Source organism: Crocuta crocuta, unplaced genomic scaffold (genome assembly GCF_008692635.1).
Source record: "Crocuta crocuta isolate KB4526 unplaced genomic scaffold, BGI_CrCroc_1.0 scaffold26, whole genome shotgun sequence".
NCBI lineage: Eukaryota > Metazoa > Chordata > Mammalia > Carnivora > Hyaenidae > Crocuta > Crocuta crocuta.
The window spans coordinates 12,199,025-12,226,293 of NW_027532249.1; the positions used below are offsets into that span (position 1 = coordinate 12,199,025).

The 27,269-nt window shown below is 35.4% G+C and overlaps 1 protein-coding gene across 1 annotated transcript in view; it reads right to left on the reverse strand.

The window, feature by feature from the left end:
- Positions 1–27,269, reverse strand: part of USP14 (ubiquitin specific peptidase 14) — a 39,860-nt gene that overhangs the window by 1,572 nt on the left and 11,019 nt on the right. Inside the window, exons 3-13 of the mRNA XM_077778211.1 lie at positions 24,144–24,248; positions 22,617–22,720; positions 15,131–15,189; positions 11,003–11,133; positions 10,003–10,083; positions 9,551–9,636; positions 7,861–7,975; positions 4,818–4,883; positions 4,576–4,668; positions 3,076–3,204; positions 262–322 (exon numbers count right to left, since the gene is read on the reverse strand). Coding sequence (XP_077634337.1) covers positions 262–322; positions 3,076–3,204; positions 4,576–4,668; positions 4,818–4,883; positions 7,861–7,975; positions 9,551–9,636; positions 10,003–10,083; positions 11,003–11,133; positions 15,131–15,189; positions 22,617–22,720; positions 24,144–24,248 — 1,030 coding nt within the window. The remainder of the gene's footprint in view (positions 1–261; positions 323–3,075; positions 3,205–4,575; positions 4,669–4,817; positions 4,884–7,860; positions 7,976–9,550; positions 9,637–10,002; positions 10,084–11,002; positions 11,134–15,130; positions 15,190–22,616; positions 22,721–24,143; positions 24,249–27,269) is intronic.

Genomic DNA, 27,269 nt, shown 5'->3' on the forward strand with positions numbered 1-27,269 from the left:
TCATTAGAATTCACTAAGATACTACTGTTCAATCAACGTTAAGGATTTATAAAAGATAATTTAAGAAGCATGGTATTATTCAGATAACTAAAGCTAAAAAGACTGATTTTTACTGTGTCTAAGATACATTATATTTTAAGAAATCTGACTTTCTTTTTAAAGAGTGCTTTCTGAAAATATTGGTTAAGTGCCAATACAATAATTTTATCTTCAATACATACACACATAGTAACTCAACTGAAATGATTTTTTTCCACTTACCATCAGCAAAAGAAAAAGGCTCGTATTTAACTTCTTTCTGAGGACTACTCTTTTTGTCACTCTGAGGAGAAAAAATTTAACTTTAAATAATGATACTGGAAATAAAATTTATATTCTTAATAAGTATTCCTTTCCACAAATATTTACTGACTACAAAACACAATACAAAAGACAAAATGTAGTCTACCTTACAAATTACCAAAATATAACTATAGTTAACATAAAACTGTAAACGAAAACAATCTACGCTTCAACAATATACAATCTTGTATGTATAGTAACAGACCTTCTGCCCAACTATAAGCCACTAAACCTAGAGCACACCAGTGAATACAGCAGCACAGATAAACTGGTCTAGAACAGAGAAGGAAAACCCAAGTCTATATTTTAATCAAAATACTATCAAACCACATAAAAAAAAAGGGCTACATCAATAAAAAAGGAAAGTCAAATTACTGCAACATTAAATCTACAAGACACAGTCAGCTGCTCAAATGAACTGAATGATCTTAGCTTAAAGGAACTAAAAATCTTTAATTCAGCACATATTTACCTAATATTGAAAGACAGGATTTACTACTTTAGACAAAGGTTATAGTGGGAACTCTCCCTGCCTCAACCCATTTCAGTGTGTAATACAAAAATTAAACTTATCTAGGCAAATGGGCACAAAGTTCTTGGAAACTATAATGGTAATGAACAAATGCAAGTGGTTTAGAGACAGGTGGAATGACAAGACGTCAAAGGATCCTACAATTGAAAAAAGGCAATTAGGTCAACCATTCCTTTTTATATAATTAATATTTGATACTGAGAGCAACCATAGGAAAAGCCATAGAAAGAAAATCATCTTCTACAAGTTATAGATAAATTAGAATTCTATATTATGTTCAGGTAACCACAAGGCAATAAAGGAAGTGAAAAACAAAGAGAAAACAAAATATAACACAGATTTAAGAAATCAATAATTACATTAAATGTAAATGGTCTAAGGGTGCCTGGGTGGCTCAGTCCATCAAGCGTCCAACTTTGGCTCAGGTCATGATCTCACGGTTCATGAGATCGAGCCCCGCATCAGGTTCTGTGCTGACAGCTCTGAGCCTGGAGCCTGCTTCAGATTCTGTGTGTCCCTCTCTCTATGCCCCTCTCCCACTCACACTCTGTCTCTCCCTCTCTCAAAAATAAATGTTAAACTTGAAAAAACATACACACACACATCTATATATAAAGAATTCAAAATTCAAGAGTAAAAAATAGTACAATTAGAAAGTGAGAAGACATGAAAAAGCATTTCACCAAAGAGGAAATACAGATAGCAAATAAATACATGAAGATACATTCAATATCAGCCCTTAGGAAAACGCAAATTTAAAACCACAATGAGGTATTGCTGCAAACCTATACAAATGACTAAAATAAAGAATAATGACACCACCAAATTCTGGCAAGAATGCAGGTAGTGGATCAGTCACATGCTGCTTGTGAGCATCTAAAATGGTATAGCCTCTATGGAAAACACCTGACAGTTACTAAAAAAACTAAATATACAACTACCATGCAATCTGGCAATTGTGCTTCTGGGTATTTATTCCCAGAGAAATGAAAATTTATGTTTACACTGAAACTGGCACATGAATGCTAATAGTAGCTTTATTCACAATAAGCAACCTAGTTGTCCTTCAATAGCTGAATGGTTAAATAAACTGTGGTATATGCATACCATGGAATACTATTCAGCAACAATAAAGCAAGAAGTACTCCTCTACAAAATGACCTAGGCTAATTTCCAAAGAATTATGCTGAGAAAAGAAAATCCCTTAAGGTTACATACTATATGATTCCATTATATAATGATCTTGAAATGACAAAATTATAGAAATGGAGAACAGGTTAGTAGGTGCTAGAAATTGAGGAGGAGGTAGGGGCCAAGGGAAAAGTGGGTTTGGCCACAAGGGGCAGTATGCAGAAACTTTGGTTGATTAAAATGTCTATATCTAGACTACATCAGTGTCAATTTCTAGGTTGTGATATTGTATTATCCTTTTGCAAGATGTTACCACAGGGGACACTTGGTAAAAGGTATTTGCATCTCTTCATGTAATTTCTTTTAACTGCATGTGATTCTGTAATTATCTCAAAATAAAGCTTAATGTTTAAAAATAAAAGCATTTAATACACAAAGTTTTTTGCAGAAGAATTTAATTTTAAACTTGATATACAATATCACACTGGAAATATCCGTAGTTCCCAGGAAAGATCTTTTTCAATACGGGAAAAAAATAAGAATCCAACACACAGTTCAGCTGTACCTTATCTGAACCTAAAATAATACAACTTATTAAATATAAAGTCTCCTAAGGTTGTGATTTTAGCAGTTAAAGGCAGGCACACCAGCAGCATTTACTATAAGATATAACTTAGTTGTCCCAGTAGACATAAATGAGCCAAATTTCTACAACATGAATTCGATCTTAAAATAGAGATAACTCTGTGACTTATAAGGAAAACAATAAAATACACTAAAAATACTAGGCAAGATTTTATGTGATGTGCTTTGAGAAGATAAATATAAAAGAAGTTTAATCTATAGATTACAGGGAAAAAATAAGTATTAGGGGCTTATTCTACCATAAAGAGCCCATCTACCATAACTAGAATTCTTTTTCTTACGTTAAAGTATACCCAAAACTTTGTGTGCTAAATAAAATAGAGGTTCATCCATTTTTACTAAGAGTTTAACAGTAAGAAAGTAATTGTTGAACAATGATTGAAGATTGAAATATTAAGATGAGAAAATCAGCAATAAAAACCTACGGTCTTTGGTTGCTGATTCACTTTTTTATCTTCTAGATCCTTGAACTTTGATCGAAAAGAGACCATTTTCTCCTGAAGTTCTGGTGTACATAGTTCGTACACGTCCAACATAAGAGGAAATTTAACATCCTATATACAAACCAAAAAGAAAAAAAAATGTGTAAACCCACTTATAAAGGTAGTTATTTAAAATACCTATAACATTTTTTAAATAGTACTTTCATAATTCAACATAAGTTGAAAATAAAATTTATAAAAATCACTTGGAAATCTATGTAGCTGAAAACATCACAGTGCGTATTTTCAATCTGGTCCTAATTTTTTTTCAAATAGGCTCCACACCTAACTTGGGGTTTGAACACAGGACCCTAAAATCAAGAGTCACATGCTCTACCAACGGGGTCAGGCACCCTGGTCCTAGCTTTTCAAATTTTTTTCACTTTTTTTTTCCAATACTCTAACCCATAACATTAACCACAGAGGAATTACCAAAATTTATATGACAAAAGAAGCATTTCAGAAACATTAGATCAGGGGCACCTGGATGGCTCAGTCAGTTAAAAATTCGACTTCAGCTCATGTTATGTATGATCTCACAATTTATGGATTTGAGCCCGACATCAGGCTCTGCACTGACAACTCAGAGCCTGGAGCCTGCTTCGATTCTGTTTCTCCCTCTCTCTCTGCCCCTCCCCGGCTTGTGCACACTCTTGCTCTTTCAAAAATAAAAATTAACTTAAAAAAAGCAAAAACAAAAAAACATTAGATCAGTTGCTGTAAAAATAATGGATACCCAAAACTGACAATAGAAATCAATTTATAAATGGGTTCATTTAATGACCTTTTTGTAATTTGAAATGAGTGGTACAGTTCAATAACTAATACTAATACATATTTATAGTTAACACTGTAAATACTCCCAACTACATTTAATCTTATCATAGAACACTAAGTATATCTTAAATTATATTATGAATTTCACCTCTCCCAAGGATCAAAGACTGCAGATATGTAGCAGAGCTATAGTTCCATAAAACAGCTATATCATAAGGCTGGCTCTTACTAAAGAGATTACAATTATTGCACTAATAGAGAGTGCAGTGTGTTATAATGCCCCCTACCACACACTCTCAACCCTCAAACCTGCTGGGTCAATATCTATAGAGTTGAGGATCTACTCTAGAGCAGTGTTTCTGGGGAGTGAAGGGCATCCATCAGAATTAACTGGAAATCTTTCGCAAAAATTCTCAGACCTCAGGGCCTATTTAATCAGTGCTGGGGGTGCTGGTGGTGAAAGTCAGGCATGTGTAGGATTTAAAAAAGGACAACAGATAATTCCAATACACAGTCTTGGTTAATTAAGAACCACTTATCTAATGTTAATAACCTCCCTTATAGTATTTTGAAGAAAGTTTATCCCTAAAGGAAGAAACCTACTGTAATTCAGGGATTTCCATCAAAGAATTATAATATTTTATTATACTAAAGCTCATTACTAACCTTAAGAACTTTAGCATTCACAGATTCCTTCTCTTTATAAAAAAATCGAACCATCTGAATAGTCAAGTAAGCAGGTAGTCGGCTGATCTTGGACTGAGAAGAAAAAATAAAGAAATCCTATCACACGCAAATACTACACAAGTTTTTAACTCCTCGGTTTGGTTAAAAGCAAAGACTGGGTAACATTAACTGGAAACCTCTCATCAAAATGGATTTGATGTCAAAAGGAATGCACAACTTACAGATTTGATGTATAAAGCATTTCTTTGCAATGTCGGAGACTGTTTGGTGATTTCCTCCTGAAGTCGCTTAAAAAAAAAACAAAGAAAAAAAAGAATGTAACGGAAGACCAAACATTTTTAGTTTTAAAAAAATTTTTCTGCATTGTAAAAACACACTTTTTTTTTTTTTTAAGTGAGTTCTATGCCCAAAGTGGGGCTTGAGCTAATGATCTTTAGGATCAAGAATCACATGCACTACTGATTAAGCCAGCCACGTGCCCCTGGAATCACTCTTTTAATTCTTTTAGACAATATATGACAATGGATTTATACTGCTAAAAAAAATCACCTGAATGAAGACAATGTAGGAACGCTTTTAGATTCAGTTCAGTTCTTAAGAGACATCAAATAATTTATACTGGTGTGAACTCCTCAGAATATAAGTAATGTTTGAAGTTTTTAAATTGTGACCCAAGGGTTGCTCATATTCTGAGTTTACACTGTATTTTATATAACATAAAAAAGACTTTTATGGCTTCTGTCTACATACAGATTATCAGAATATTCTCATTAGAGGACAATTAAGAGAATGCAGGAAACCCTTGCTCTTTATGCTTTATGAATAAAAGCCTTCTAGAACCAACCAATCACTATTAAATAGGAGAAAAGTCATCACAGAGAAAACCTGTTAATCTAACAAATGCGGAAAGCATTTAGCCATTATACATATTTTTTTAATGTTTATTTTTGAGAGAGAGAGACGGAGTGTGAATGGCGAAGGGGCAGAGAGAGAGGGAGACACAGAATCTAAAACAGGCTCCAGGCTCTGAGCTAGCAGCACAGAGCCTGACGTGGGGCTCAAACCCATGAGCTGTGAGATCATGCCCTGAGCCAAAGTCCAAAGTTTAATGAACTGAGCCACCCAGGCTTCCCAACATATCTTAAGCATCATGTCTGCTTTTCCATTTCTTACAGCCTATGTAATACTCAGCAAGGCAGTTACCCCTCTGTACATCATATGGAAATGATAATAGGAACATACGTATCACAGTGCTATTGTTAGAATTACATGAGTTGATATGTGTAGAAAACATGGACAACCATTTGGCATATATTCTATGTTCAATAAACATTAGCTACTATTTCTCATATCAAAAAAAACCCACTAATGTGCTCTGCTTTATAAAAACATTTAATATACAAGAAATTTGAGTTAAAACAATTTATTGCTAATGTTTACTATAAAAATATTACTTGTGTAAAATATTTTTTAATTTTTAAAAATTACTAATCATATTACAAAAGGAATTACTATATAGCTGAACATTTAATCAAGTTTATTCCTCAGCAAAAACCGTAAAGAAATATGGGGCCAAATTATTCTAGAATAATCAGAACAAATGATAATAAAGCATCTAAAAAATGGGCAACATGGGGTGCCTGAGTGGCTCAGTTGGTTAAGCATCCAATTCTTAATTTCAGCTCAGATCATGATCTCATGGTTCATGGGTTCGAGCCCTGCATCAGGCTCTGTGATGGCAGTGCAGAGCCTGCTTGGGATTCTCTATCAAACTCTCTCTCTGCCTCTCCCCCACTCACTCACTCTCTCTCAAAATAAATACATACACATCTTTTAGAAATTATTTAAAAAATGGGCAAAACAATACAGTATCTGTTAAATACATGCTCTTCAAGAAAGCACATCTGGTGTGATGTTATTCATCAGGCAAGGTATATGAATTACCAATCCACTATCATTTTAGAAGAGTCAAGGACATTTAGCTTTTCCAATATTTTATAAAATTATGAAGAAAAATATCGTCCTGGAGAGTTCTTGCCAAAGCATTTCATTCCATTCTATAGTCACCAATTACCTTTATATACTTCATGATTTGATGCCTTGAAACTTACACATCATGATCTGTTATAGGACTCTTAGTGGTTAGCTTTTATTTGTAAGCTTTTAAAATAAAACTTCTCTTAAAAGCCATTAGGCATCATTACAACCCCCCTTCAGTATCACAGAGCACAGAATATTACTTTTAATTTGCCTCTTAAGTCCACATTTACCAACCCCCCCAACCAATCTTATCCAAAAACTGTAGATGGGAACTCCCTGATGACAAATTATCTTGTTTATCAATGCAATCCCTTCCTCAATTCACTGCCTATCTTCAAGACATGTATATATTTCCCAAACCAAATCAAAGTACTAAATTAGCAAGTAAAATTTTTAAATTTTATCAATCTTCTCATTAAAGAATGCATTCTGCAATATGGAAATGGGGAAGGAGTAAGAATTGGATAATGACAGTTATCAAGTTCTAGACCTGGCTCTGCCACAAACTAATTAAGTCACTTACATTCTGGGGCCTCAACTGCAATACCGATGCAGTGGCAGAGGACCCACATGGTCTGATTTGCATAGTGCAATCCCAGTTTATAACTCATCATTACTAATACACCCTCATCATAATACCCTAGGGCCTCCTGCAAGCCTCTGGTCACAACATTTTTGCCAACCTATTACATAACAACACACAACCCTGTGGTCATGTGTGTTTCCATTTAATAACAGCATATGTTGACACATTAACATCCTCTTCACAGCCAACTACACTATAATTCATCCCTGAACAAAGCTTATCTAGCAAACATTTTCTCCTTAAGGCTTATGTAACAAACATTGACACACGGTCTTCTTGGACTTAGAACACTAGACAGCACTTCAGCACTTTGGCTCAAGGCCATTTTAAACAGCAAATCACCAACATAAAGCACAAAATGCCAAAAAAAAAAAAAAAAAAAGTGGTACTAAAATTACTGTGAAAGGTGACTTGCTTATAGCATGAGCTGAAACAAGAAAGCAGAGCATCACCTTTTGGACCTCAGGTGAGACTGTGTCCAGCAACTCAAAATTTTTGCCACTCTGGAACATGTCTCCAAATGACCATGAAAGCACCACAAGTATTAATATTAGGAGGTAAAAATAAATTTTAGTAAGTAGATGCATCTGCAAATAGAGAATCCATTTATAATTAGAATCAACTGTAACTGAGCTTACCAATTTAAGTCCTGTAAAAAGATACTTGACTTCTTGATTGATAAAACAGCTAAGCTGAAGCTGATTTTCCTTCCCTTTAGTGACTTCTTCTTCTTCAGATTCTGTACATTTCATGCTTGAGAAATAAGATAAGGAATATACCAACAGGCATTCAATTTGTTATATTATCTTGAATATAATAAATTATCCTAATGCTATTAAAAGCAATAGCATTAATATCTGCAAATGACAAAGCCAATAAAGGGTTAGTATTCAAAATATATGAAGAACTTCTACAACACCAAAAAAAAAAAAAAATCCAATTAAAAATGGGCAGAAGACATAAATAGACGTTCCTCAAAAGCAGATATACAGATAGCCAATACATGAAAAGATGGTCGTTACTAATCATCAGGGAAATGCCAATCAAACCCACAGTATCACCTCACATCTGTCAGAATGGCTAAAATCAAAAGTGTTGGCAAGGATGTGGAGAAAAAGGAACCCTAGTGAACTGTTTGTTGGTGGGAATGCATGCTGGTGCAGCCACGGTGTAACACAGAATAGAACAACCATGTGATCCAGTAATTCCACTACTAGGTATTTATCCACAGACTATGGAAACACTAATTCAAAAAGACATATATGCACTCCCATGTTTATTGCATTATTTACAACAGCCAAATTATGGAAGTAGCCCAATTGATGGATAAATGGATAAAGATGTGGTATATATATGTATATATGTGTACACACACACACACACACACACACACACACACACACACAGGAATATTATTCAGCCATAAAAAAGACTGAAATCTTGAGATTTGCAACAACACTGATGATCTAGGCTATCACGCTAAGTGAAATAAGTCTGTCAGAGAAAGACAAATACCATATGATTTCACTCATATGTGGAATTTAAGAAACAAAAGAAGAAAGACAAACCAAGAAACAGCCTCTTAGCTACAGAGAACAAACTGATGGTTACTAGAGAGGATGTGGGTGAAATAGGAGAATGAGCACTGAGTAATGTACAGAACTGCTGAATTGCTATATTATACACCTGAATCTAATATAATACTGTATGTTAACTATACTGGAATTTAAAAAATTTAATAGCATCATTCACTGGTATTTAAAACATTTTGGTTTCCAAGTAAATTCATTTCAACATACTTAAAAGTGCTTCATTGACTTACCAACAATATGAGTAACGGGTATGCAATAGGATAAACTGTAAGTAAATGTTTGGTACTCATAGTTTTAAAATGGTTTTAACACTAAGACACAAACAGAAATCTATAAGTTTCTACCCATGACCAAGAAAACAGTCCTTCCCCAAATTCATGAATTCATGTTTTATTGTCTCAATCTCATGTTTATAATCTGTCTGATGCATTATTTCATACAATTAAAAATTAATTCTCTATGAAGTGAATTAATGAGGTCGACTCCACTAAAGATGTTCTTAGGAAAAAATAATGAATATCTTCAAAGTATACACTTACCTAAATATTAGGATTACTCTAATGTGTGTATTTTTCCAAACTCCTAAGTTTCGCCACATTTTTCAGGCATAAAACCTCTGAAGAATTTCTCTTCATACCCCACCCACCACGTCAAACAGTCAACAATGCTACTGATACCAATTCACTTCTAGTAAGTTATGAGTACAGTCTCTACAAATCTTGGTTCATAAGGATACGTAGTTTCAAACTCAACTCCGAAGAACTGATCAATTAAACTTTTCTTTTTAGAAGGTGTCACTGCTGATGCAGATGAAGAATCTGTCTGCAAAAATTAAAACAAAAATTCCTAATTTACTTTATATAGATACTAATGTATATTTCTTCCTACATAATCCAGTTTAGTAATTACATATTTAAGCTTTTCAGAATGTAAGCCCTTTCTGTAAAATCCTTCTGTTCAAAAAACATTACCAAAAGACTGTAGATGCTCAAAAATATCAATTATGTTTAACAAATACACTGCATTCAAGTGTCAAATGCAGGCCTTCAAATTCCAACTATGGGACTGAACATTTACAGTACTCAAGCACATGTGTATTAAGACAAATTTATTAAGCCTTTGGAATTGGCGAGGGGGGTGAAATCAAGGTATAATGGAAGTCTATAAGCACAAATAGATTTCAATCACCTCTTTAACAGAATCATCTTCTATGGCTTCCAATTTCTGTTGCAATACTCGCATCATTTGTATCCAACATTCATTAGCATCCTGTAATTTTAAAATGACACAGTAAATAATCCTGGCTGTAAGTGTTTTATCTTTTTTAAGATCCTTCCAAAAGGATTACAGTTTCCTTAGGGAAAGGGAAGAAAGCTATTTTTATTTAAAAATATTAAGTCAAATGAGATATTATATGATCTTCAAAACAATGAAGAATTCCAGAATATTTATTCATTCATTCAAGAGAGGTTCACTGAGCTCCACCTTATGCTAAACACTGCTTGAGACACTAAGAATGAACACAGCAGTGACCAAAACAGAAGAAGTTCTCAAGGGGGATATAAATAAAATGTAACATAAATTCACCTTAAGAGAAGAGATACAAAGAAAAAATAAAAGCAATATGGAAGCAGAAAGTGATGAGGGGAAAGGAAGTGTGCTATTTCAATAGGATAGTCAAGAAAGCTTCTCTGATGCCTGGACATTTGAGCCAGAAGACCTAAACGAGGTGAGGAAGCAAGCCATGCACTGATCTGAAAGTCAAAGACCCTACAGAAAGAGGATGTGTGGAGGGTTTAAAAAATTGCAATGAAGCCACTGTACAGGAGAGCCAAGGTAATAAGCAAGGGGGAGAGTGGCACATGGTGAACTCAGAGACGCAGCCAGGAGCAAGATTATTCAGGATTGGGATAGAAAATCACTAAGAGACAATAACAAGAGACCAACATAAGCCTATTTACAGTTTAAAAGGGACTCTAAAGGTTGTGTGGAGAAACACTGCAGATGACAAAAGCAGAAGCGAGATGATCAGTTAACAGAGACCACTCCAGGCAAGAGATAATGACAGTATGGACCAGAGAAGACTGATAACCGGAGTGTATTTGGAAATTCAAATAAATATGGTAAGTGTACAACACCTAGGTTTTACATTTACAAAGTGAAAACCCCAGAACCTTGCCCTGTTTACCTGTTGAAGATACTGTCCTTGTTCGCCCTTCTCTGCAAACTGTGGGAAAGCCATGTGCAAAAATTGCAGTAGGATAATAGGTGGAATACTAGAAGATGTTTTATCCATGGAATCAAACAAATCTCTAAGGGCTTAAAAAACAAAGCAAACACTGCTTAGTAAAACAGGGACATATTTAATACTGGTTAATATAAATTGATTCCAGATTAATACAAACCCAAAACCGCTGAGTACTTTTGAGTACATCTACTCCTTGGGGCACCTGGGTGGCTCAGTCGGTTAACCTCTGACTTTGGCTCAGGTCATGATCTCACAGTTCATGAGTTCAAGCCCTACATCGTGCTTTGTGCCGACAGCTCAGAGCCTGGAGCCTGCTTCAGATTCTGTGTCTCCCTCTCTCTCTGTCCCTTCCCCGCTCCCACTCTGTCTCTCTCTCAAAAATAATAAACATTAGGGGCGCCTGGATGGCTCAGTCGGTTAAGCACCCAACTTCAGCTCAGGTCATGATCTCACAGTTTGTGGGTTCGAGCCCCAAATCGGGCTCTGCTGACAGCTAGCTCAGAGCCTGGATCTTGCTTCAGATTCTGTGTCTCCCTCTCTCTCTGACCCTCCCCTGCTCACGCTGTCTCTCTCTCTCTCAGAAATAAATTAAAAAACATTAAAAATTTTTTTAAATAATAACATAAAAAAATTTTAAGTATATCAACTCCTTTTGTAGTTTTCAGATTGCAAGTAAGAAAAAGATTTGTTTTTAAAACTTAACGAATTGACCTAAAGACTTTATAATGCACTAACTATAAACAACTTCTGACCCCTGACCCTCTGTCTCTCTCCTTGCCAGCCTTTGTCTTCTAAAACAAAGCATGGTATATTCATTCAACACAGAGAACACATAACCTCTGTCTAGAGATTAAACAGGCTGATGTTACTGTTTTGGTACTAAGCCACTGTCAGGCCACCACTCCCAACCAACCTCCTCTTCAGCGCATACTTAGTTCCCAACTACTCAACTCCTAAATATTAAGATCTGTTAAACATACATCCTAACTCTACTGAATAGTTAAGAATTGAAGCTAATTTGCCTTCTTAAAAGTCTTCCCTCTGCTATCCTCCCTCACATTCATAAAATCTCATGGTCATGGACTCAGGCCTGCTCTGGGAGTTCAGAATACTCCTACTCTGCAGACTCCCTACTTTTCACACATTGCCCTTATTAAAAATTCCAGGCTGGACTCATTTTGTTAACGAATATGTGAAATGTTATCCACCATTATCATATACAAACTGAAGCCCAGTAAATACATCTCAGGACAAAGCCAGTGCTCCATAAAATGTTCCCAAATAAGACAACGTGGTGTTTAAAAATGTTTTTTTCTGGGGCACCTGGGTGGTACAGTCAGTTAAGCATCCGACTTCAGCTAAGGTCATGATCTCATGGTTCTTGGGTTTGAGCCCCGCGCCGGGCACTGTGCTGACAGCTAGCTCAGAGCCTGAAGGCTGCTTCGGATTCTGTATCTCCCTCTCTCTCTGACCCTCCCCTGCTCACGCTCTCTCAGAAACAAATAAAACATTTAAAAAAAATTTTTTTTCAAGAGAGAGCAAAAATTAAACTTCACTACCAATCTTATGATTTTTAAAACAAACCTAAATTATAGTAACACTTTAAATTACACATTACTCAAAAAATGATTTAAAATTTAATATATACCATAAACAGGGCATCTCAAAGTATTTCATTAGTTTGAAAGAAAAAGGTCAAAAATGCACTATACATTGAAAGAGACTAGTAAGACGCAACAACTAAATACAACATGTGATCCTAAACTGGCTCCCAAAGAAAAGAACTTTATAATGGGAATACTGGATCAACTGCCAAAATTTAAGTAGTCTGTACTTTAGAGTACTTTATGCATGTTAAACTCCTAGATTCTGAAAAATGATAATTGTCTTGTGATTATGAATGTCCTTATTCTTGGGAAATACATACTGAAGTATTCAGCAATCAGCCAGGATGTCTGCACCTTACTCTTGAAGGTTCAAAAAAAGAAAACAAAAAAACAAAAACAAAAAAACATGGTTACAGACAATGAGCCAGGTATGACAAAAAGTTAGTAATTGGTGAATTCTTAGAACTGTTCTGTAAAGTTAAATTTAGCACAAAACAGGGGTCCTTGGGTGGTTCAGTCAGTTAAGCATCCAACTCTTGGTTTCAGCTCAGGTCATGATCTCCCATGACATGGATTCGAATCCCACATGGGGCTCTGTGCTGACAGTGAGGAGCCTGCTCAGGATTCTCCCTCCCTCCTCTCTCTCAATGCCCTCCCCGCTCACACTCTGTCTCTCTCTCAAAATAAATAAATAAACATTTTTTAAAAATTAGCACATGGGCACCTGGGTGGCTCAGTCAGTTAAGTATCCAACTTTGACTCAGGTCATGATCTCATGGCTCAGGAGTTTGAGGCCCAAGTCGGGCTCTGTACTGACAGCTTAGAGCCTGGAGCCTGCTTCAGAATCTCTGTCATCCTCTCTCTCTGCCCCTCCCCTGCTCGCACTCTGTCTCTGTCTCTCTCTTAAAACTAAATAAACATTAAAAAAAGTTAACACAAAGTAAGATTTAAAAATGAAAAACAGTATCTTCCATCTCATCAATACTGCAAGCCTCTTAGAGGATAATGGAAAAGTTGCTGAAATTCCAAGTTACTCTCAGATACAAAAGCAAACAAGTAAACTAGATAAAAATGATAATATTTTCCTCATTAAAAAGTTCCAACAAATTAAACCTTTCAGGAACAAAAATGGTCAAAGGAAAAATCTCTAACTACAAATGACACAAAGAAACATACTGTTTTCATAGTATTACAAATTAGCAGCTGACCACAAAGAGATATCACTTCACACCCGTAGGCAGGCTATAATCAAAGACAGACAATACCAAGTATTATTAACAATACAGAAAAATGGGAACCCTCACTTCATGCTAGAAGAAATATAAAATGATGCAGCTGCTTTGGAAAACAGCCTGGCAATTCCCCAAAAATTAGTGTATAGTTACCATATGACCCAGCAATTTCACTCGCAGATATATACCCAAGAGAAGTAAAAATCATGTCCAAAGAAATGCTTGTAAAAGTTTTTAGCAATACTTACAAGTCAAAAGTGGAAACCACCCAAATGCCTATCACTGATGAAAGGACAAATGAAATACAATATATCCCTACAATGGAATCTTTTTCAGCAATAAGGAATCAAGCACTAATACGTACTACATTGTGGATGAACCTTGAAAACATTCTAAGTGAAAGAAGCCACTCCAAAAAAACCATATATTATAAGCTCCATTTTTGTCAAAAATCCAGAATAGGCAATCTGGAGACTGACAGTAGCTGTCAGTCTTTACAGCTGAGTGGCTGTAAAGGCTGGGGGGCTGTAAAGGCTGGGGGTGGAGATGGGAAAATAGGGTGACTGTTAAAGGTTACAGAGTTTCTTTTTCAAAGTGATGAAATGTTCTAAAATGGACCTGTGGTGGTGGCTGCACAACTCTGAGGCTACTAAAAGACGAATTGTGCACTTTAAGTGCATAAATTGTATGGTATGTGAACTGTATCTCGATTAAGCTGTTACAAACAAAAAAAGAGATGCAGCCATAAAAATAGCTTATCAATCTAACCCAATGACTTAAAGTATTCACTTGTAAAACCGTCCCAAAACGAATGGTCTCATGTAATGAAGAAATGTTACTCCCATGCTTTAAGAACTTGTTTCTCCCCATACTTCATACACCACCTTCTTACACTAACACTAGACTCTCTCTTATAATGGCTGCATCAACTATAATAAAACCTACCTCTGGCTATCCCCAGAGATATGTCTTACTAATAGAACTTAAGGCCAAAATTAAATTTATTCCAAAAAACCCAAAGAATGTTTTTCCAGAAAAGACAGACATCAATGGTTTATAATTTGGATAATAAAATAAAATGTAAGTATAAGTACTCTGATTTTAATGAGACAATATTTTACAAAACACATTTTGTAAACTGAAAGCTACTAAACAAACTATGAGTGAAAAATAACACTTTTTGAATACTACACTGCCCTCTCAAAAAGAAGTATATTTAAGATACTGACCTGCAGTAATATATTGTGCTGAAGCCATTTCCCCTGAAGCTCTCAAGGCACCTGCATACCTAGAAACATTAGGCAGAATTAAATAGGATTCAAATTCATTCTGAAACTCAAATGAGAAGAAACTAGTTAAAAGAGCTTATTATGATACCTTCAACTGCAAGTTTATCAGAGTTGTTCCCACCTTTATACTTCCTTTTCTTTTGGTCTTGTTCCATTAACAATTATAAAGGCAAAAAAGAACACTAGGAAAAAAGGGAATTTAGGGGTGCCTGGGAGGCTCAGTCAGTTGAGACTCTGACTCTTGGTTTGGGCTCAGGTCATGATCTCACAGTGCAGGGGACTGAGCCCTCCATCAGGCTCTGCGCTGACAGCACAGAGCCTGCTTGTGATTCTCTCTCTCTCCCTCTCCCTCTCCAAATAAACATTTAAAAAAGGCAGGGGGGTGGTGCCTGGGTGGCTCAGTTGGTTAAGCATCTAACTCTTGGTTTTGGCTCAGCTCATGATCTCACATTTTTGAGTCTGAGCCCCAAGTCAAGCTCAGTGCTGACAGTGCAGAGCCTTCTTAGAACTCTACCTCCTCTCTCTCTGCCCCTCCCCTGCTCGCTCACTCTCTCTCATAACAAATAAACTTAAAAAGAAAATTTTTTTAATTCCTAAAAACAATATGAAACAAAAAAGTAAGCATTTCATATCCATTATTACAAAGAAAATAAAATACAATTTCAGAAATAACAAAGGAAAAAAGCATTAGATCAAAAACATTAAATCAAAGTCAAGATACCTACATTCAGCATTAACTTTGTATGTAACATTAAATAAGTCCCTTAATTTTCAAGTCTGTCTGCTTACCTATAAGTGAGTGTTTCTGTTAAATAATTTCTAATTTATAATTCTCAGTTAATTTACAACAACACAAACGACTGGTCATCCAAAGGAAATAATCAAGCTAGTATTTATTTATACAATGTCTTATGACACGGGATCAGAAATTATCATTCATTTATCCAACACCATGGGGTAGGAGAATGACTGCCTATTCACTATGATTAAAATTATGCTCGGGGCGCCTGGGTGGCTCAGTTGGTTGAGCATCTGACTTCAGTTCAGGTCATGATCTCACAGTTCGTGGGTTCGAGTCCTGCGTCGGGCTCTGTGCTGACAGCTTGCTCAGAGCCTGGAGCCTGCTTCGGATTCTGTGTCTCCCTATCTCTCTGACCCTCTCCTGCTCATGCTATATCACTCTCTCTCTCAGAAAAAAAAAAATTATGCTCACGTACCACACACCCACTAGAGGGAATAACATGACAAAGAAGAGTATCAACCAAGATTGGCAAGAATGTAGAGCCATAAGAATGATCAATACCATCAATAACATGGATAAATTTCAAAAACTATGCTAACTGAACTACAACAAACCAAAAATACATTCTGTACACTCCAATTCCTGAATGCAGAAAACTAACGTATCAATAGCTGCGTGCAGTTGAGTAGTGGGTGGGGATGAGGACTGGGAAAAGGTAGAAGTATAAAAACTTCTTGGGATGAGGGAAATGTTCTGTAACTTGTAAAATGGGTTACAGATATTTGCATTTATCAAAACTGATCACACCAAATACAAGGTATTTACTAAATGTAAATTACATTTCAATTTAAAAAGAAAAAAACTTTGGGGCACCTGGGTGGCTCGTTCAGTTGAGCATCTGAATTAATTTCAGCTGATCCCAGGGTTATGGGATCGAGCCCTGCGTTAGGCTCCATGCTGAGCACGGAGACAGCTTAAGATTTTCTTTCTTTCTCTCTCTACCCCTCTCGCTGCCCCCTCCCCTACTCGTGTGCACACTTTCCCTAAAATAAAAAATAAGTAAAATTTAAAAATGTCTATGCTTATGTAAACAGAGTGAAAAAGGTCACAGAAAATATGTCAAATTAAACCAACTGAAAAGTTCTGTTTGTCTAGAGATTTTGAAAATTGCCAGGACTCAAGTTTTTAAAAATTTTTCAATACACAATTCATAACAATGTCTAAATTATATATATTCATTTTAAAAAGTGAAAATCATAATAGTTTCCCTCTTAGTTTACTTCTTAATAGGCACTTCTGAAGTTAAAGTACTAATAAAGCAAGCGTATCTCAAAACATCACTGAAGTATATAATGACATAACTGCTGTTGTTACTGAATTTTACTTCTAGGTAACAGGATAACATTACTACGTAACTATTCCTGCATTTATGGCAAGGGCTATACTAATGAATTATCTTCTCTTTTTTTTAAGTCATGAAGAATAGGAAAAGCATAATTCATTTAGTACTACCTCTCCACCAAAAACCTCTCATTATACCAAGAAAACATTTTTCATTTTTTTAATGCTTATTTTTTAGAGACAGAGAAAGACAGAGAGAGACAGAGACAGAGAGAGACAGAGAGAGACAGAGCACAAGCAGGAAAGAGGCAGAGAGAGGGAGAATCTGAAGCAGGCTCCAGTCTCTGAGATGTCAGCACAGGACCCGATGTGGGGCTCGAACTCACCAGCCACGAAATCATGACCTGATGCTTAATTGATTGAACCACCCACGTGCCCCTACCAAGAAAATACTTAATTCCTAATTAAGATAAAACCAATAAGCCAAATAACATTAACAGTTGAACTTTACAAAGACAAACTGTTAAGAAAAAAAAAGAAGAAATTGAAAAGAATACGGAGAGATGTAACAGAAATACTGAGAGGTTTTACAGAAAATAAAAAAAAGTAAGAGTACTTTTTCTAAGAAAGTCTTTACGAAATCAAGAAATAAAAACTAAATGATATAGAAAATTCAAATGTAATTAATAAGCTTAATGTCTATTATACTTTATTACCTACAAAAAAGAGGACATTTTGACTTTTCAACCATCTGTTGAACCCAAACATTCATCAACAGAAACAGATATTTTGTAGTAGATGCATGTGGTGGCATAGTACACAGCATGAACATCCATCAACTACAAGTACATACACACGGTTAAGCCAAAAAAAAAAAGAGCCAGGCCCAAATTAACACCATCCATATTTCTGAGTATAAAGAGTTCCTAATAGGCAAAATTAATCCATGAGGTTAGAAGTCACATTATCATTAACAATTTTGAACAGAAAAATGGAGGTAGCCATCAGGAAGGGATAGTTATGAGGGAAATTTTAGAGGCTGATAGGGTTCTGTTGGTCTGTGTTGGTTATAAAGATGTGCCCACTTTGGGATAATTCATTCATGTACTTTTCTGTATGTTAAAATTCAATCATTAAAAAGTGAATTCAGAGTCAAAAGAATTTTATAGTGTTTTTTTTCCCCCAAAAAAACATGTGAACAGCCTCATCTAATGAATAGGGAACAGCAAACAAAAGTTAGAACTAAATACTGTACTTTCATTACTACACAAGAACAAATAAATGATCTAAGCATACAATTTAAGAAATCAGAAAATAAAACAAGCCTAAGGGAAACAGAGATAAGTTAATACAAACAAAAGTAGGATGAATCAAACAATCAATAAAAGCGACTGAATATATCAAATAGCTGATTCTTTGAAAAATAAAATACACAAACCTCTGGCAAGATAATGCAGGGAAAAAAATACATATAACAAAAATGAAAATGGGGGTAAATACAGGTCCAAAAATAGATAATTCTTATGCTAAAATATCTTAAAGACATAAGGACAAATTCATAGGAAAACATAAAAAATAACCAAAACTTATTCCAAAAGACAGAAAATGTTCATTTAAAATGCCAGAAATAAAAAGGTCGCATCCAGCCAATTTTATAGTTAGGTTTTATGAAGAACAGGTCATTCCTATTCAAATTTGAAAATGCAAGTAAAATATCAACCTAGTAATTGCTAAGGAAAAAACTATGTGGTACTTACCAAGACATGCCTTGCCAATCTCTAGATCTCTAGTAAGATAAAAATATGGCCATGTGATATGGTCTTTTGTAAGTAACTCACAGAATTTAAGGTTAAGTATATATGTATATATACACACACACACTTTTTAGTTCTAAATTTAGAATGCCTACTTATCATGAGGCATTGATCCTAATAAGAAGGCTCAAGCAAACTAGATTTTACCTGTAGCTCTGGTTCTTGGCCCTCACTGCCTCTTCAACTAACCTAGCCTATTTCCCTTCTATCCTTTAGCAATATACACCTCTCACTCTCCAGAACCTGTCAAATAAAAATTCTTAAGTATTTAAGGATGGGCTTCAGCATTGCCAGTTGTAAAACACCTTCCATGGAAGTTTCTCTCTCTTCTTTCATTCCTATTTTATCAGTTAGTGCCATTTTTCCAAAAACATACAACCTCATCCATGTCCTCTTGTAGTAAGTTAGTTAAGTACAAGGGCTTCTGGCCACCTGTAAAAGCTTAGCATTCAAAAAATATTTCACATGGTCAAGAAAACTTAAATCAATAGGATGAAATCTCCCGTTTATAAAACTCAGAGAAATAACCCCAAAACATGAAAGAGTTCTCCCTGGAATAGAGGCTGGAAGATATCCCAGATGAATGAAGTACAGAGAAGTCTTGGAGGTAAGGCAAGTCTGTTCCAAGTAGCAAGCTTTCAGTGTAGAGAGTTGCCCAATAAGCTGCTCATTCAACTCATTTGTGAATGAAACATAAGGAAGAGAACATGGTTGCATAAGATAACTACACAATCTTGACACAAACGAGAGAAGATCAATCCTTACATCTAAGAGAACAGAGTTTAAATTAAAAGGTCCAAACAAAGGGGGTGGGGGGGGAACCTTTAAATAAGAACACTTCAGAACCTCGGAGAAAGAAAAGCAGGAATCATATCCAAAATTAAAAACGTGAGATTAAAGAAAGTTGTGATAAGTAGCTGTGACACAAAGCTAATGCACAACTCCGTGAAATGTAAAATAGAACTGAGGCACTCTCCTAGAACACAGCACGTAAAATAAAAAATCCGAAGTGCAGAGAAAAAAGAAGAAACATGAAAAATAGATCCAGAAACTATTATTCAGAATATAAGAGAAGCCAGATAGAATAAAGGAGAAACAATATTTGAAGAAATAACAGCCAAGACTGTCCAACGTTTAGGACAAGAGTCCTTACACTAGAAGTGCTCACTCAGCACTAAGAAGATAAATAAAACCTCACACCTACCCTAAAAGAAAACCTTAAAAATTATTAACAGAAAAGAGTAAGAAATGAGACTGATACTAGATCTCTCATAAGTACCTATGGGCACACAAAAATAGTGGAAAAGTAACTACAAACCTCTGAGGAAAAAGAACTCTAACATTTCCCATCAAAGCAGTTCTGAAACAGTACCAAACATAACAGTCTTTCTCAATTAAACTGTAAGTGCCTTGAAGATAGGTACTGTGTCTTGGTTTACACCAGCTATAACCTAGGCAACTTCGCAAATACCTAACAAGTATTCACTTCAGAGAAATTTAGAAAACTTTCAATTACTCTCAGGTTTCTGCATAATCCTCTTTCCTCTCTACTGCCCAGTTCTATCAAAGCCTTTCCACAAGCTGCTAAGGAAAAAAAAGGGGGGAGGGGAGAATCAGCATTCATAAATCTGGCTTAAGAATTCAAACTGCAATTTAGAATTCTATCCTACATTAACATGTGGCAATGTATACACCAAGACAGTTGTAATAAATTTGCTGAGAATTAAGTCACATTTTTAAAAGTTATATACATTTACACTCAATGAGGAGAATCTTCATTTACAGACTATTTCACAGGCTGTCAAAACATGGATAACTGGTTACTATTTTTTTTCTTTTGTATAGTGGTATAAAATTATTCACCAGCATAAGGACAAATCAATACAAATAAAGGTATTTATTTGTAGACTAAAACTGAGAGTCCAGAAATAAATCTTATTATATACATCATGGTCAAATGATTTTCAATAAAGGTGCTAGGGCAATTCATCAGGGAAAGAAGAATCAGCAAAAGGTATTCAAAAAACTGGATATCCATTTGTAAAAGAATGGTATGAGACTGACTGAAAATAGATCAGAGCCATAAATTTAAGTGTTGAAATTATATAGCTCTTAAAAAAATATAAGATCATATATTTGTGACCTAGGATTAGGCAACTATTTCATATGTAAGACACACACACACACACACACACACACACACACACGGCACAATTAAACTACATCAAAATTAAAAACTCTTGTGTTACAAATCAGTAACATCAAGAAAGTGAAGACAACTCACAAAATGAAGAAAATATCTGCAAATTATCTATCTGAAAAAGGACTTTACATCCAGAACGTATAAAGCACACATAACTGAATAATAAAAAGACAAAACCATTTAAAACACAGACCAAGAGAGCACCTGGGTGGCTGAATTGGCTGAGTGCCCAACTTCGGCTCAGGTCATGATCTCATTATTTGTGAATTTGACCCTCATGTGGGGCTAACTGCTGTCAGCACAGAGCCAACTTCAGATCTTCTGTCTCCCTCTCTCCCTGGCCCCCTCACCCATGTATGCACACACACATGCTCTCTCTCAAAAATAAACAAAAAAAAAAGATTAGAGTTTAAAAAAAACATAAAGGATTTGAACAGACGTTTCCCCAAAGAAGATATACAAGCCAATAAATACATAAAAAGATGCTCATCACTAGCCATTAGGTAAATGCAAATGATAACTATAATGAGATACCATTTTACCATTAGGATGACTATAATCAAAGACATCTGAACAAAAAGATTGGCATGGAGGTGGAGAAATTGGAACTCTTTTACGTTGCTGGTGAGAAGAGAAAATGGTGCCAAGCAGTTTGGCAGTTTCTCAAAATGCTGTTTAACAAAGACTTACTACATGACCAAGTAATCCACTCATATCCAAGAGAAATGAAAACAACTGGTCTGCACAAAATCTTCTCCCTGAATGTTCCTTATTAACATTATCATAACAGCCTCAAAATGGAAACTAATCAATGTTTATCAACAGATGCACATATTAACACAATATGGTATGTCCATAGAGTTAAAGATTATTCAGCCATTAAAAAATGAAGTACTGACATACATACTACAACATGAATAAACCCAGAAAATATTATGCTAAGTAAAAGAAACCAGTCATAAAAATTATTTATTGTATGATTCCATTTATATGAAATGTCCAGAAAAGGTAAATGTGTAAGACAGAAAGTAGATAAATGGTTGCCTAGAGCTGGAAGTGGGAAAGGTAAAACGAGTGACTGCTCAGCAACAGGTTTCTTTCAGGAAGGAAGAAAATAATCTAAACTTAGACTGTGGGGATGGCTGTACAACCCTGTGAATAAAGACCATTTAATCAAATATTTTAAACAGATGAATTGTACAATAAATATCTCAAATAAAGCTGCTCAAAAACTATACATACAAGTATACACTAAACACTACTCACCCAAATGTGAACCTCCCTTACCTACCAATAGGACTTAACAACATTTCTCTTTGGCCTTACCTTTTAAGGGCATCTTTGAGTTCAGGCACAGAACGAATACACTGAACTGTAGCATTCATGTAACAAGTGTTACCAAGATTCGTCAATCCACATGGTAATTCCATCTGATAAGGAAAAGGATTACTCATTTTTATAAAATGACATAGCATATACAAAATTCCTAAAATTTACACTTTGAGGTACAATTTACCAACTCATACCAATTTATATTCCACATTCACCCAAAAGTAACAATGTCTTATATCCCAACAGAAATGTGTACTTGCAATATGCTGACAAATATTCTGTGTTTTAACTCCCTTCTTGAAAATAAGAGAACAATCATTATGAGTCTTGCCCGCCTTTGCAGGCTTATCATTACAACGAGGTAACAAAGTATACATAGAAACACTTCAAAAAAACAGAAAAAAAAGTAACACTATAAAAATGCTCAATGATAAAAAAATAACATTTGACAAGTTTGTGTTGACCAGTTTTTTTAAAACAATATTGTAATTTAGAACACATTGTATTTTCAACAAGGAAAATTTTAAGAATTTAAACCCAGCTTTCTTTTTTTAATATAGTTTACTGTCAAGTTGGTTTCCATATAACACCCAGTGCTCATCCCAACAAGTGCCCTCCTCCATGCCCATCACCCATTTTCCCCTCTCCCCCACCCCTCATCAACCCTCAGTTTGTTCTCAAATAAGTATTTAAGAGTCTTTTATGGTTTGCCTCCCTCCCTCTCCTTACTATCTTTTCCCCTTCCCCTCCCTTATGATCCACTGTTAAGTTTCTCCTGTTCCACATATGAGTGAAAATATATGGTGTCTGTCCTTCTCTGCCTGACTTATTTCGCTCAGCATAACACCCTCAAGGTCCATCCATGTTGCTACAAATGGCCAGATTTCATTCTTTCTCATTGCCATGTAGTATTCCATTGTATAGATAAACCACATCTTCTTGATCCATTGGTCAGTTGATGGACACTTAGGCTCTTTCCATGATTTGGCTATTGTTGAAAGTGCTGCTATGAACATTAGGGTACATGTGGCCCCTATGCATCAGCACTCCTGTATTCCTTGGGTAAATTCCTAGTAGTGCTATTGCTGGGTCATGGGGGAGTTCTATTGTTAATTTCTTCAGGAACCTCCACACTGTTTCCCAGAGGGGCTGTACCAGTTTACATTCCCAACAAGAGTGTAGGAGGGTGCACATTTCTCCATATTCTTGCCAACATCTAGAGTCTCCTGATTTTTTCATTTTAGCCACTCTGACAGGTGTGAGGTGGTATCTCAGGGTAACAACCCAGCATTTAAACTAATTATCCTCTTTACGCTTGTTTTCCCATAAAGTAATAGCAGTTAGCATCGCCACTTATTAAAGATACTAATTGACTTAGCATTGAATTATCCAATTATTTCTACTACTAAAAACATACATCTTAATACTAACAATTAAATCTTTAAAACATTTAGATGCTACTTTCTGAAAGGCATCCTAGTAACTATAGCAATCAAATATATAAAATGTCATATGTCTTACTGCAGATGCTAACTGTTCTTCAGTCATGTCTTCTACAAAGACAGTTTTAGCTGAGGGCTCCTCTGGAAGAGCATCTGCTGACCCCATCATTAGTAGAGTCATTCCCTGTTTTTAACACAAAACAATTAAATTCCATAAAAATGTTCAAATGATTTGTATATCCAACAAAAGAAACCAGACAGAATAACAACACATATTGCATGCTTGTATTTGCCAGAAAAGGTAAATCTGCAAAGACACCAAGTAGACTAGTGGTTGCTAGGGATAAAGGTGGGAAGAGGGAGTGACTTAACAGGCACCCATTTTTTCCAAGGGCGATGGAAATGTTCTAAAATTATATTGTAGTGAAAGGATACACAACTCTTATCAATATACTAAAAGCTGCTGATTAAAAAAAAAAAAAAAGGTACTGAGCTGGCTGTTCAGGCCAGAGGTCACCTGCTTATCTGCAAAGGGGAGTGAAGAAACTTCAAAATAGTGGGACTTCTGTATCATCACTGTGGTGGTGATTACATGACTCTATAAAATTAAGCAAATTCAAACTGTATACTAACAATAGGTGAATTTTAATCCATAATAATTATGCCTCACTGAAGCTAGGAGAAAAATAAATACTGTCATAAAGACAGGTGAGAATGGGGGCACCTGAGTGGTTCAGTCAGTTAACTGCCCAGCTTTGGCTCAGGTCATGATCTCATGGTCCGTGGGTTCAAACCCTGCGTCTGGCTCTGTGCTGACAGCTCAGAGCCTGAAGCCTGCTTCAGATTCTGTGTCTCCCTCTCGCTCTGCTCCTCCCCTGCTCACACTTCTCTCTCAAAAATAAACAAAAGTTAAGACAGGTGAGAATGTTTAAATACTGGAGTGGAGGGAATTCTTGAAATAATCATTAACCTTTAGTGGAATCATTTCTCCCCATAACAAACAAAGCACAGAGAAAATTCTTTCTGTGAATGTCTATTTGTAACTGTAACAATGATTTACATTTTAATAGAATTATTTTGAGAGCAAACCCTCCATTATTAAAAAGCATCAAACACCTAAGTTCAAAATATCCAATTTCATAGTTCTACATTATTAGCCTAAGGGAATGTTTATATTCAATACATATGTAACATTCCATACAACAGAAGAACAATGTCCCCCTAACCCTCATAATCCTGAAATGTGAACAATATCTTACTATGGAAGACATGAATGCATAAGACAAAGAAGAGTAGGGAGGTTTAAAAAAAAAAAAAGAGAAGATAAAAATTTCTAGATGAGGATTAAAATTAGAAAATTAATAAGGCTGGGACACCTAGTTGGCTCAGTCAGTGGAGCATGCAACTCTTGATCTCAGGACTGTGAGTATGAATTCCTTGTTGAGTGTAGAGATTAAAAATAAAGCCTTTAAGAAAATTAATAAAGTTAACAAACTCAGTCTTGAGAGTACCTATGCTGAAATCCAATAACCTTCACTTTATCACCGGTTATTTTTAACTTAAGCTTTCTGTAAGATAATGGCAAAGCAATACTAAACCATCACTAAAGAATCTTTTTCCAAAGACAACTATCTCAAGAAAACCAAGTATTTAAACAAATGTACTTGCAATAGTTTGTTAGAAATATAAAAGAAAAACAAAACCAATTAAAAAACTAAACGTAACAAGATATATGTTCTACTCTAATAAGAAAACTATAAAGCTTTACTTAGAGATACAGCAAAACACCTAAATAGTAAACTGAAGGTCATGACTGATGTGAAGAACAAAGGTAAAATACAGAAATAAATTAAAATTCCTTACAACTTACAGTCCACTGGCAAACCCATTGACCTGAGACAGGCAGAGTAATCTTCCTCAAGGAGCTTATTAGCTGCTTCAGTGTTAATTAATACTTTGCTATAGGCAAAAGGCAAACTTAGCTTGACATTAGCCTGACCTCCAGGATCCTATAAAAAAAAATCCCTTTGGAATCTTCCTTTATCTCTACCCTCCTCCCCAGGTACATGTTAGCAATCATCTTCCAAACATGTAGCCACTAATACACATCTAAAGAGTCTCATGACTAAGGTTTTACTAGACAGTAAATGACCGTATCCTAACAACAGCTAGCCCCATAAGGTCCTAGAAACCTTGCTTCCAAATTCCTTAGAAACTTAAACTATCCCTAAATCCCTCCCAACTTGAAAGTATATAATCAGTCACTCCACACCATCTCAGTGCTTATTCTGCTAACAGATCCTGCCTTGTGCTTTAATAAAGCCCCCCTTTCTGCATCAAAGACATGTCAAGAATTCATTCTTGACCATTCACTCATGAACCCCAACATTTTCACAGCCCTAACCAATTCCTAGACTAAGAACATTATTATAAAGATGGGATTCCAAATTATTATATAAATTTAATTTCTTTCTGAAACTTTACAAAACGATTCATTCATGTAGCAAGCTTATACTCATAACAATAGCTAAGAAATTTTTAAATGTTTTTATTTATTTCTGAGAGAGAGAGAATGAGCAGGGGAGGGTCAGAGAGAGAGGGAGACACAGAATCTGAAGCAGGCTCCAGGCTCTGAGCTAGCTGTCAGCACAGAGCCCGACGCGGGGCTCAAACCCACAAACCATGAGATCATGACGTGAGCCGAAGTCAGATGCTTAAATGACTGAGCCACCCAGGTGCCCCAATAGCTAAGAAATTTCTAAAAAAGAATAAAGAAAGACTAAAGAAAAGAGATTATGCAATGAAGAATGTTGAGGAAAACTGGATAAGAATTTAGAAAAAAAATAATCAGTTCTCACCTCATGGTATAGTCATGCCTAAAATGAATTACACATTAGAGATGTAAAAAAATGAAACAAATAATTACCAAAACATGTAAGTGAATCCAAAATATCTTGCTTTGCTGGAAGATTTTCTAAAACTGACATAAAAGATCAAAGAACTTATGTCACTAACTGCAAAAATCTTGACAACTTCCAAGTTTAAACTATCAGTCAAAATTTAAGAGGAAAGACTAGAAAAAAAATTACACTATATAAAAGCACCTTAAAAAAAAAAACAGTAAGGCGAACACACAATAAAAAACTGGGCAAAAGAGATAAATGGTAAACAAGCAAAAGTCTTAAGCTTCTACCATAAGAAGCTA